General features: G+C 41.2%; 5 protein-coding genes across 5 annotated transcripts; all 5 read left to right on the top strand.

Annotated features, from left to right (window-relative positions):
* Positions 1-201: 201 nt before the first annotated feature.
* Positions 202-655, top strand: LOC122349717 (histone H3). The gene has a single exon (XM_043245861.1). The coding sequence runs from the start codon at positions 210-212 to the stop codon at positions 618-620; it is 411 nt and encodes a 136-aa protein (XP_043101796.1). The 5' UTR covers positions 202-209; the 3' UTR covers positions 621-655.
* A 533-nt stretch (positions 656-1188) lies between these two features.
* On the top strand, positions 1189-1701 carry LOC122349720 (histone H4). Its single transcript, XM_043245864.1, has one exon. It carries the CDS (start codon positions 1195-1197, stop codon positions 1504-1506), a length of 312 nt encoding a protein of 103 aa, XP_043101799.1. The 5' UTR covers positions 1189-1194; the 3' UTR covers positions 1507-1701.
* Positions 1702-2120: 419 nt separating this feature from the next.
* LOC122349719 (histone H2B) lies at positions 2121-2858 on the top strand. Its single transcript, XM_043245863.1, has one exon. It carries the CDS (start codon positions 2171-2173, stop codon positions 2543-2545), a length of 375 nt encoding a protein of 124 aa, XP_043101798.1. The 5' UTR covers positions 2121-2170; the 3' UTR covers positions 2546-2858.
* Positions 2859-6785: 3927 nt separating this feature from the next.
* LOC122348251 (histone H4) lies at positions 6786-7355 on the top strand. The gene has a single exon (XM_043243545.1). It carries the CDS (start codon positions 6801-6803, stop codon positions 7110-7112), a length of 312 nt encoding a protein of 103 aa, XP_043099480.1. The 5' UTR covers positions 6786-6800; the 3' UTR covers positions 7113-7355.
* A 343-nt stretch (positions 7356-7698) lies between these two features.
* On the top strand, positions 7699-10417 carry LOC122348233 (histone H2B). The gene has a single exon (XM_043243525.1). It carries the CDS (start codon positions 7811-7813, stop codon positions 8183-8185), a length of 375 nt encoding a protein of 124 aa, XP_043099460.1. The 5' UTR covers positions 7699-7810; the 3' UTR covers positions 8186-10417.
* Positions 10418-12270: the final 1853 nt, after the last annotated feature.

Genomic DNA, 12270 nt, shown 5'->3' with positions numbered 1-12270 from the left:
ACAAACGGTCATCCCCTGTTTGTTTAAAAAAAAAAGATACGCACGCTCATTGGTCAACTGTGTTTTAGAGACGCCAGACAATAACCAATCAAATGCCTGTTAACCTATGCCGTCCAATGAGCGCGCGGCAGCCCAGGGCTTCAAATAAGCGCGGCGCTCACACACTGCTTCATTTTATTCGTCTCTCTTTGAAGAGTTGATCGTAGACAATGGCCAGAACCAAGCAGACCGCTCGTAAGTCCACCGGAGGTAAAGCCCCGAGGAAGCAGTTGGCTACTAAAGCCGCTCGTAAGAGCGCACCCGCCACCGGTGGCGTTAAGAAGCCTCATCGTTACAGGCCCGGTACCGTGGCTCTGAGAGAGATCCGTCGTTATCAGAAGTCCACCGAGCTGCTGATCCGCAAGCTGCCTTTCCAGCGTCTGGTGAGAGAAATCGCTCAGGACTTCAAGACCGATCTGCGCTTCCAGAGCTCCGCTGTCATGGCTCTGCAGGAGGCCAGCGAGGCTTATCTGGTCGGTCTCTTCGAGGACACCAACCTGTGCGCCATCCACGCCAAGAGAGTCACCATCATGCCCAAAGACATCCAGCTGGCCCGCCGCATCCGGGGAGAGCGCGCTTAAATCCACAGCTGCTTCAGCCACAAACCCCAAAGGCTCTTTTAAGAGCCACCTAAATCTATCTTAAAGAGAATTTCCACCTCAATTATGAGAAGTTGGTGTACAAAAATATTTTTTAAAACCTGATTTAAATTGAATTAAGTTCTAACTGCAAAAACACAATGAAGAAACGTCACTTCAGTCTAAGAACGTTTCGGAATAAACCTACGTTAAAATCTGCTTTGACAAAGAAAGCATACGTTTGAAACTGCCCTTCATTCAAAAAGTCCCTTACTTGCAAGTTTATTACAAAACGTGAAAGCTTGAATGAAGACTTGTGGCCTTCTTTCATGAATACACCTTTCTAGACTTTTTGAGAGACCTAAGGTGTTAAAATGTTCGGTGTTGCAAATGGAAGAAAACGCTCGAATCCACAATTTTTTTTTGAGCATTCAAGCATGAGAAAGTAGACCTAGACTTTGATGAGGCCTGCGTTCGCCGCCGACGATTGTGGTTTCAACTAGGTCCTATAGCCGAGCATAAAACTTCGCCTCTTAGCTCTGTCTCCATTGCATTGAACGGAACTCTTGTGTTAAAAATGTCAGGAAGAGGAAAGGGCGGTAAAGGACTCGGCAAAGGAGGCGCTAAGCGTCACCGAAAGGTTCTCCGCGATAACATCCAGGGAATCACTAAACCCGCGATTCGTCGTCTTGCTCGGCGCGGCGGAGTCAAGCGTATTTCTGGTCTGATCTATGAAGAGACGCGCGGCGTGTTGAAGGTGTTTCTGGAGAACGTTATTCGTGACGCTGTGACCTACACCGAGCACGCTAAAAGAAAGACCGTCACCGCCATGGATGTCGTGTATGCTCTGAAACGACAGGGACGCACTCTGTACGGATTCGGAGGTTAAGCGTTTTCTGGACGAAACTAAACCCCAACGGCTCTTTTAAGAGCCACCCACGATTTCACTCAAAGAACGAGTTTCCAAACGGTCGAACTATTTATATATTTAATTTTAAATATTTTAATCCGAGTAAAATAAAACTTAATCTCGTTTTAATGTGTATATTTACAGTACAGATTATGTGTGACACACTAAACCACAATACAGTTGTACTTTTAGTAACATATCAGACTGAATAAAATATTTAACTTTGGAGTTCATCCAGTCATGTTTTTTTGCTAAAAGTAAAAAGTATAATAAAACTACTAGCTTTGGTGTTTGTATTAGTGAAGTTCATCCAGTCATACGTTTTTGTCCTAATTATATCTAATTATTTTAAAAAGCAGGAAAATCACATTATTTAAAAAACGGCGGGAAAATCAAATAAATAAACTGAAATGAATGGGGGATGGTCGCTAATCATGAGGCGATGGGAGGGATTTACATTTTAAAGCCTCTGATTGGCTTCAGCAGGACCAATGAAAATCATTTTGTGGTCTGGTTCATGGAGATATCCAATCAGACACCGCTACTTTGCTTCGTTTTAAATTAGCATAGGACAGTGTATAAAAGATTGTGAGGGTCAGCTTAAACCCCACATTCAGTTTTGTTGAACTGGAAAGTGTGTATCATGCCTGAACCAGCGAAGTCCGCGCCCAAGAAGGGCTCAAAGAAGGCCGTCACCAAGACCGCCGGTAAAGGAGGAAAGAAGCGCAAGAGGACCAGGAAGGAGAGCTATGCTATCTACGTGTACAAAGTCCTGAAGCAGGTTCATCCCGACACCGGAATCTCTTCCAAGGCGATGGGCATCATGAACTCTTTCGTGAACGACATCTTCGAGCGCATCGCCGGTGAGTCGTCTCGTCTCGCTCACTACAACAAGCGCTCCACCATCACCTCGAGAGAGATCCAGACCGCCGTGCGTCTGCTGCTGCCCGGAGAACTGGCCAAACACGCCGTGTCTGAGGGAACCAAGGCCGTGACCAAATACACCAGCTCCAAGTAAAGCTCGTCTGACCGGCCAATACAAAGGCTCTTTTAAGAGCCACCCAAAGTTTCTTTAAAAGAGCTGTTTTTGCGTTATTCTACTCTCTTAAAAAACGTAAAACTTGAGAGCTCCTGCAATTAATGTTTTAACTAAGCTTCATTTTATGCAGCCTAATGGCTAAAACGTTAAAATAAACTCCATAGTTACAACCAAGTTTCTATCCAAATACAATGAGTTACTATTCCGCAGTTTAATCTCTATAGGGATTGCATAACTGATGAATTAAATACTTTAGATGCATTTTTATAAAGGATGTGAATATGAAGCAAAATGAGATGTTTTTCATAATTTCTGGAATACACACTCATTCAATTAAGTGCTTGGTTTATTCATGACATGCAATACAGAAACTCTCAAATTGATCACTTGGAACCAAAACAGACTAAACTGAAAAATCAAATGGCCACCTAAGAACAATCGTAAAAAGGACAAAAAAACAAAACAAAACAAAACAAAGTCTTTTAAAACATGTTAATATTGCCACACTTTCGGAGAAAGGAAGAATACACATGAAGGTGCATCACAGGTCTGACACTGCAGTGATACGAAAACATTCAAGACCTGACAAACACAGACTGAAATACATGAGATTATAAAGAGGGGAAACCGAGTGTCATATATATATATATATATATATATATATATATATATATATGGCGTAATTTAAAGGCTTTGTAGAGCTGTGACCAAAAATGCATTGTATAGTAATAGTTTTTCTAAAATAAAAATAATAATATATATAATAGATGCAAAAGTGACTTTGAGTTTGCCTTTAAATGTTTGTTACAATGGTGAGGTTCATTCGTTGACTCTTCTGTGAGAACGATGGTCTTTCTTCTCTCTGTCCTCTACACCAGTACTGACCCTCATCAGACTCAGTAGATCCTCTGATAGTGAGAGTGAAACCATCACACGACTGTAACTTTATTCTGTCTTTATAAAACTCATATCTCCAGTCAGGTGTCCAGTCATTTCTCTGGTCATATATCAGACCGTTTCTCCTTCTCCAGTCTCTGTAAGACTCAATCTCACACTTCAGAGTGACTCTCTCTCCAGTGAATACAGTTCTGTCTGGAGTCACAGTCAGTGAAGATCTGGGTGAATCTGTGAAGAAGAGAAAGATGAAAAAAACAAAATACATATTAATGAAAACTCTCCACAGATTTCTTTTAGACTGGATATTAACTGAGAATTACTTAATTTCATTTATTTTTTTATTCTTGTCCATCCAGGCCAATGATTTCAACCTTGTCCGTCAGAAACCGCTAACTGCTGTTGATGACCGCTCAAGAGATCCAAAGATCACATTGCAAATATTCATTACGTAAAGATTGATACAAAATAAACACTTTAAAATAGAGTCAGGCATTTTTTTGTTTTGGGTTTTAAAACCATGCCATGCAGGGTTTGCATTGTACAACATCATGAAGACCTTCTAACTTCTTGCCCAATTTTTAGACTGGACTAATGTTCTTCTGGCTGGTGCTCTAACTCTACAAATGATCCTGAACACAGCAGCATGGCTGGGATTTAAAGGACCTCACTTCACGAAATCATTCACGAAAGCATTTCTTTGCTGGTGAAACTATTCCTGGACAGCCGAATCCCTCACAAAACTCAAGAAACTGTTTAAAGCTCATCTTTTCCACGAGCACTTCACCGCGTACAACGACTCACTTTGATGCATGTTCTGTATTCGTTGCTTTGGATAGAAGTGTCTGCTAAATGAACAAAAGTAAATCTAGTTTAGAATCAAATACTTACGGAGGATGAGGCCCAGACCGCTGCACCGCCACAATGCTGTGTGTTTAAAACTAGATACTTCAAGCATTTTATACTTAAAGCAAAGGGAGGTGTCTGTAGAGAAAGGTTTTTTCTTCTCTTCTCCGTAGGGGGCGCCATGAGTGACTTCCTGTAGAATGCTTCGAATTTCCATTTTTCTGCCTCAGTAACAGTAAAAAGCTGTCGTCTACTCGCTCATTAAACACCGACGGGTCGTTATATGCAGAAATACCGTTACTGCGACACTCTGAAGTAATCAAACTACAACGCCGTGTGCTCTTTGAAACCATTTTCATAGTTTTCACGTTATATTGTTGGCTCAGAAAATACGTAATGATTACAAAAACGATCATTTACCTTTGCTGAGTATTATTTTATTTCAGTTAGTTTTTAGTGAGTTTTTAGTAGTTTTAGTGAGTTTTGTCTCGTTTTAGCTTTTTAAATATTTGGTTATTTTTATTTTATTTCGGTTTACGAAATTTTGTTTTAATCAGTCGTGTCTTAGCTAGATTACCTCACACTTTTTCACTCTTAAAAAAATGCCGTGGTGCCGCTCTGCAACAGTGAAGCCCCGCCCTTCTTTGATTCGATTGGCCATCAAGTTAAATCATTCTGACATTAAGCCTGTCTAGAGTAGTTTTTTATCACCCTAACAACATACACAGAAGAAAAAATTAATATCGGCGGGGACATTTTTCTGTGTGAAATTGCTCGAGAATCGGCAGCCCTCCGTCCTCGCTACGTGTAAACGCAAAGCAGAGGTCTAGAGAAAGATACAGAGTTTTTTTGAAAACAATTAAAATGAATGCAATCAAAATGAATGCAAGAGCAATATTCCTGTTTGTAACTGAAATGCATGTGCGATAACTTCACCTTTATGATTAAGTCAATCACACTGTGCACCTGAACAGTACCAGGGCCCTGGAAACCCCGATTACTCTGTAAAAGCAGAGCCTAACAACATTTTGAAGAGACGGGTACGTCTACTGATTACGTCAGAAGAGGAGCACCATTAGAATACATGCACTGGACTGATTCAGATGCAGTTTATGGATGACCTTTAGCCTGCAAATGGATGTGTATTTGTCCATTCGGGGCTGTGCTGGCGTGTCTAGTACAGTGTGAGCAGCTTCAGTGTTACTTTTTTAATTAAACACCAATAACATTTTGTTATAAATATATATTTAGGGGAACGTATTGTTACATACCCAGTGCTCTCAGTAGTGTTGCGATATTTATTGAGACTTCAAGTCAACTCTTTTCTCAGGACTGATGCACTGGGTCACGTGTTTTAACGATATAGCCTAACTATTCTACACAATTTATTCTACTGATTTCTACACAAAGCAGAAGGATGCAGTTTTGTTAGTGCTTTTAGTGTCAGCAGATTCGTGATGACCGGCTGAGAATGTGTGAATTGATAAGAAACCTGCTGAAAAACACAGCTAAAACCGTTTGATACGTCATCACGCCTAAAGACGCTCAGCTGGCTCAGGGCTGTCCAGAGGAGGACGGCCAGACTGGTTCAAGTAACTCAAATAACTCGTTACAACCGAGGTTTGCAGAAGAGCAGAATTTGGCATCAACAACCTGAAAGCATGGATCCATCCTGCCTTGTATCAACGGTTCAGCCTGGTGCTGGTGGTTTAATGGTGTGGGGGATTTTTATTCGGCACACTTTGGGCCCATTAGTAACAACTGAGCATCGTGTCAACGCAAGTATGGTTGCTAACTGTGTCCATCTCTTTATGACCGCAGTGTACCATCTTCTGATGGCTACTTCCAGCAGGATAACGCGTCATGTCATAAAGCGTGAATCATCTCAGACTGGTTTCTTGAACATGACAGTGTTCACTGAACTCAAACGGTCTCCACAGTCACCGGATCTCAATCCAGTAGAGCACCTTAGGGATGTGGTGGAACATGGATGTGCAGTCGACAAATCTGCAGCAACAGCGTGATGCTATCATTTCAATATAGACCGAAATATCTGAGGAATGTTTCCAGCACCTTGATGAATCTATGCCACGAAGGATTAAGGCAGTTCTGAAGGCAACAGGGGGTCCAACCCTGTACTAGTAAGGTGAACCTAATAAAATGGCCGGTGAGTGAGAAAGAATGTTTTACATCTAAATAAAAAAGGGACATACAAACGTGAAGGGATGAATACATATTAACAAAAGATAGTTGCTAGCTATCAAAATGATAAAGAGTGTTGTTTAAAAGTTAAAGAGTATATCTAATTTATTAAAATCTTAATTCGGGAAGCAAGCGCTGGGAGACGAACCCCGACTTGAACAAAGAGTAACGTGTGACGTACCAGAAGAACCGCCCACCTCTGTGGTTTCAACTAGGTCCTTTACCTAAATTTAAACTCCCATCTTCCTCTCGTATTGGTTTATTGCCGTTTGTGAACAGACGAGCTGTTATCATGTCAGGAAGAGGAAAAGGCGGTAAAGGACTCGGTAAAGGAGGCGCTAAGCGTCACCGAAAGGTTCTCCGCGATAACATCCAGGGAATCACTAAACCCGCGATTCGTCGTCTTGCTCGGCGCGGCGGAGTCAAGCGTATTTCTGGTCTGATCTATGAAGAGACGCGCGGCGTGTTGAAGGTGTTTCTGGAGAACGTTATTCGTGACGCTGTGACCTACACCGAGCACGCTAAAAGAAAGACCGTCACCGCCATGGATGTCGTGTATGCTCTGAAACGACAGGGACGCACTCTGTACGGATTCGGAGGTTAAGCGTTTTCTGGACGAAACTAAACCCCAACGGCTCTTTTAAGAGCCACCCACGATTTCACTCAAAGAACGAGTTTCCAAACGGTCGAACTATTAATATATATGAAATTTAAATATTTTAAACCGAGTATAATAAAACTTAGTCTCGTTTTAATCTGTATACTTGCAGTACTAATGACGTGTGACAAATGAAATCTCTAATACAGTTGTACTTTTAGGAACCGATCAAACTGAATAAAATATAACTTTAAAGTTAGTATTACAATAGAGAAGTTCATTCGGTCATTTTTTTTTTTTTTTTTGCTAAAAGTATAATAAAACTACTAGCTTTGGTGTTGATATTAGTGAATTTTTTTCAGTCCTTTTCATACGTTTTTTTTTTTGTCCTGATATCTATCTATATTATTTAAAAAGCAGGAAATTCACATTGTTAAAAAAAAATGCGGGAAAATCAAATAAATAAACTGAAACGAATGGGGGATGGTCGCCATTCACGAGGCGATGGGAGGGATTTAGATTTTAAAGCCTCTGATTGGCTTCAATGGGACCAATGAAATTCATTTTATGGTCTGGTCCATGGAGATACCCAATCAGACACCGCTACTCTGCTTTTATTTAAATTAGCATCGGACAGTGTATAAAACGTTGTGAGGGTCAGCGAAAATCCACTTTCAGTTTTGTTGAACTGTATCGTGTGTATCATGCCTGAACCAGCGAAGTCCGCGCCCAAGAAGGGCTCAAAGAAGGCCGTCACCAAGACCGCCGGTAAAGGAGGAAAGAAGCGCAAGAGGACCAGGAAGGAGAGCTATGCTATCTACGTGTACAAAGTCCTGAAGCAGGTTCATCCCGACACCGGAATCTCTTCCAAGGCGATGGGCATCATGAACTCTTTCGTGAACGACATCTTCGAGCGCATCGCCGGTGAGTCGTCTCGTCTCGCTCACTACAACAAGCGCTCCACCATCACCTCGAGAGAGATCCAGACCGCCGTGCGTCTGCTGCTGCCCGGAGAACTGGCCAAACACGCCGTGTCTGAGGGAACCAAGGCCGTGACCAAATACACCAGCTCCAAGTAAAGCTCGTCTGACCGGCCAATACAAAGGCTCTTTTAAGAGCCACACAAAATTTCTTTGAAGGGGCTTTTTTTATTCTACTACTCCATTCTCTTAACGTAAAAGAGATCCTTCACACTTTAACTTAAACCATTTAACTAACTGTTTTAATTAAGCTTCATTTTATGCAGCCTTATTGCTGAAACGCCGTTATAATAAATATGCTTGATAGTTACAACCAAGTTTCTTCCCAAATACAATGGAGTTACTATTTTGCAACTTAATCTCTACAGGGATTGCATATCTAGGCAATGTAACTGATTGCAGACTTCAGTTTAGATGCATGTTTATAAAGGATGTGAATATGAAACAAAATGAGACGTTTCGTATTGGTCTCTGGAATACAGACTCCCTCAATTCGGTGCTTGATTTATTCAGGACATGCAATACCAAATTTACTAAGTACCAAATTAAGAACCAAAACAGACTAAACTGAAAAATGCATCAAATAGTCATTTAAGAACAGAAGAACAATCATAAAGGACAATATAACAGCAATTTATTACATTACTGCAATATATAAAAGCAAAAAAAGGAGACTTTTTAGAACGTGTTAACATTGCCACGCTTTCGGAGGAAGGAAGAATACACATGAAGGTGCATCACAGGTCTGACACTGCAGTGATACGAAAACATTCAAGACCTGACAAACACAGACTGAAATACATGAGATAGAGGATAAATTGTAAGGAACACAGTATAACTGATTACAAAGAGGGGGAAACATTGTGACAGATGTCAAATCAATGATTCCTGTTTCTTCAGAAGATGGACCTGTAAGATATATACACACACACAAAGATATTTAATTGTAGATATGTTGTGTTTCTATTACAGCTACTGTTTACTGTCAGACCATTTCTCCATCTCTAGTCTCTGTAAGACTCAATCTCAAATCTAAAGAATGTAGACATTCATTTTACAACTGTTGGTTGGGTATTAAAAACAATAATGAATGAATTATTTAAAACATAATGCCAATAATACCCATAAAACAGTGGGACAATGAACAAGTCGGTCCGAGTAATGTAGTGTTGTATTCTACATGCAAAATGATAAAAAGTAATCATAATCTCTAAATTCCTTTGAATAATTGCTTTGTGAGTGTTAAAAAAAGTGTTTTATTGTATGAATTTAATCCGGATGAACTTCACTGGCCATGTTGGCGTTGTCATGGTCAAAGGCCGCGTTGGCTTTCACAAATCCTCTTCCTCTGGCCTCATGGGATTGTAAAGTGTTCACTGGGTGCACACTTACTATTGCACTTGGGATTTTATTGCCTACTGTTTTGTCAATATTGTGAACTCTTTCCACTGTTTTTCACCTGATAATGTATAACCTTGTGTGTCAGAGAAACAAGTGCACGGCCCCTTAAGAATTGATCTTTGAAGCGGCTTGCAGAGGGAGCCCTCACCCGAGTGCTAACTCGGTTCCACTTCCTGTTTGCTCAGCATAGAACCAGAGTACATGTTTCACACAGTGTGAGGTATTGCTATTATCCCTGCCTTACGGAGCGGCACATTGACCACTCTGCCTGTTTCACGGATTTGCCCCTTTGGCTTGGTTGCCAAATTCCTCAGTGTTCATCTGGCGGATAACTTCACCTGGTCACTCAACACCAGTTCCATCACCAAGAAAGCCCAGCAGCGCCTCTACTTTTTGAGGAGGCTGAGGAAAGCTCATCTCCCTCCACCCATCCTGACTATGTTCTATAGGGGGACCATTGAGAGCGTCCTGTGCAGCTCCATCACTGCCTGGTTTGGGAACAGCACCGTATCGGATCGCAAGACCCTCCAGAGGATAGTGAAGACAGCTGAAAAGATCATTGGTGTCTCTCTGCCCTCTATCATGGACATCAACACCACACGCTGCATCCGCAAAGCCCACAATATACTGTAGTACAGGACCCCACACTTCCCTCACACACATTATTCACCCTCCTACCATCTGGAAAGAGGTACCGGAGCATTCGGGCCCTCACAACCAGACTGCTGAACAGTTTCTTCCCACAAGCCATCAGACTCCTCAATAACCACACCTGAATGGTCTTCCTTTTCCATATGCATTCTTCCACGTCATATTTATTGTTGTCTTGTTTTTTTGTTCATTGCAATGTTTGCACTAGTTTGCACACTGGGTTTGCACTCTACTCCCCTGCTGTTTGCACTAGTCTGCACACTTTGCACTTTATGTGGCTTAGACACCGTCTTAACTCAGTATGTGAGTTTTTTTTGTATTGTGTGTGACTTTCTGTAGCACCAGGTCCTGGAGAAACGATGTCTCATTTCACTATGTACTGATATGTATATCATATAGGAGACAAACACAGTGATATTTGAGAAGCGAAATAAAGTTTATATGATTTATGGAAAGTGTGCAAGATATAAATTTAGGCACCCTAGTAATTTTATAGATTTCAATACATTTAGCACTAATTAGTAGAACTCAAAATTGGTTTGGTAACCTCAGTGACCCTTGACCTCCAGACACAGGTGAATCCAATCATGAGAAAGTATTTAAAGGAGGCCAGTTGTAAGTGCATCTCTCTAAAGTGTGGCAACACGGGAGCCTCGAAACAACACTCAGATGACCTGAGAACAATGATTGTTGAAGCGGAAGGATACAGAAGGCTGTCTCTGAGATTTAAGTTCTCAGTTTCAACTGTGAGGAACATTGTGAGGAATTGGAAGACCAGAGGCATGGTTCAAGTTAAGGCCCGAAATGGCAGAGCAAGAAAACTCGATCAATAATTTTTATTTATATAGCGCTTTTAACAACACAGGTTGCACATTTCAACAAGCCAGCAGCATTTTGGAATAAAGTGCTGTGGACTGATGAAAATTTGTGCAAAACAAGGGGCGCTACGCATGGCGGAAAAACACAACATTCCATGAAAAACACTTGCTACCTACAGTAAAATTTGGTGTCGGTTCCATCATGCTGTGGGGCTGTGTGGCCAGTGCAGGGACTGAATCTTGTTAAAGTTGAGGGTCGCCTGGATTCCACTCAATATCAGCAGATTCAGGAGAACAATGTCCAGGAATCAGTGACAAAATTGAAGTTTCACCGTGGCTGGATCTTTCAACAAGACAACGACCCTAAACACTGCTCAAAATCTACTAAGGCATTCATACAGAGGAACAAGTACAACATTGTGGAATCACCATCTCGGTCCCCAGACCTGAATATCATAGAAAATTTGTGGTGTGATTTAAAGCGGGCCGTCCATGCTCGGAAACCATCAAACCTGACTGAACTGGACATGTTTTGAATAGAAGAACGGTCCAAAATACAGTCTGCCAGAATCCAGACTCTAATTGGAAGCTATAGAAAGCGTTTAGAGGCCGTTTTAAAGTTTTGGTTCAATACACGGAGGATGAAATCAGCCATATTTCACCAGCATGTGTAGTGTTGTGATCACTCATGAAGTTCACTTATCAGCTGTTTTAGTCTGTAAACATAGTCCAGTACCTCTAATCAGTGAGAAGGTTTAAAAAAACAATTTTTAAATCAGATGTGACTTGAGAAAACAGAAACTCAAGAAGACGAACACTGAGCACGCTCATAGGGACGGTTTAGCTGCATCGACACTAAAGTCACCTCAATCGCTCTATGACAGATAACACCATTACTACCAGTTTGATGGTTTTCTAAAAATCAGTAATGACTTGAGAATTGTTAAAATAACTATTTGTAAGAAAAATTTCCAAATAAGCACACCATAAATACGTAAGGCACAAAGTGAGAAATAACGGTTTCCATCTGAATGTAAGAAAAATCCCAGACGTTTTTTTAAACGACATACAAACGTGAAGGTATAAAAATGAACAAAATTTGCTGTTGATAAAGAGTGATGTTTTAACAGTTGAAAAGCATTTCCAACCTATTTATTTAAATCCCAATCCGAGAAGCAAGCGCTGGGAGACGAACCCCGACTTGAACAAAGAGTAACGTGTGACGTACCATAAGAACCGCCCACCGCTGTGGTTTCAACTAGGTCCTTTACCTAAATTTAAACTCCCATCTTCCTCTCGAATCGGTTTATTGCT

The sequence above is a fragment of the Puntigrus tetrazona genome, chromosome 7 (assembly GCF_018831695.1).
Source record: "Puntigrus tetrazona isolate hp1 chromosome 7, ASM1883169v1, whole genome shotgun sequence".
Taxonomy (NCBI): domain Eukaryota; kingdom Metazoa; phylum Chordata; class Actinopteri; order Cypriniformes; family Cyprinidae; genus Puntigrus; species Puntigrus tetrazona.
Note: the sequence above shows the minus strand (reverse complement) of the source record. Positions and strands in the feature narration are given on the sequence as shown.

Bases quoted from the DNA above. Each gene is read 5' to 3' on its own strand.
- LOC122349717 (XM_043245861.1), top strand. From the start codon at position 210: ATGGCCAGAACCAAGCAGACCGCTCGTAAGTCCACCGGAGGTAAAGCC.
- LOC122349720 (XM_043245864.1), top strand. From the start codon at position 1,195: ATGTCAGGAAGAGGAAAGGGCGGTAAAGGACTCGGCAAAGGAGGCGCT.
- LOC122349719 (XM_043245863.1), top strand. From the start codon at position 2,171: ATGCCTGAACCAGCGAAGTCCGCGCCCAAGAAGGGCTCAAAGAAGGCC.
- LOC122348251 (XM_043243545.1), top strand. From the start codon at position 6,801: ATGTCAGGAAGAGGAAAAGGCGGTAAAGGACTCGGTAAAGGAGGCGCT.
- LOC122348233 (XM_043243525.1), top strand. From the start codon at position 7,811: ATGCCTGAACCAGCGAAGTCCGCGCCCAAGAAGGGCTCAAAGAAGGCC.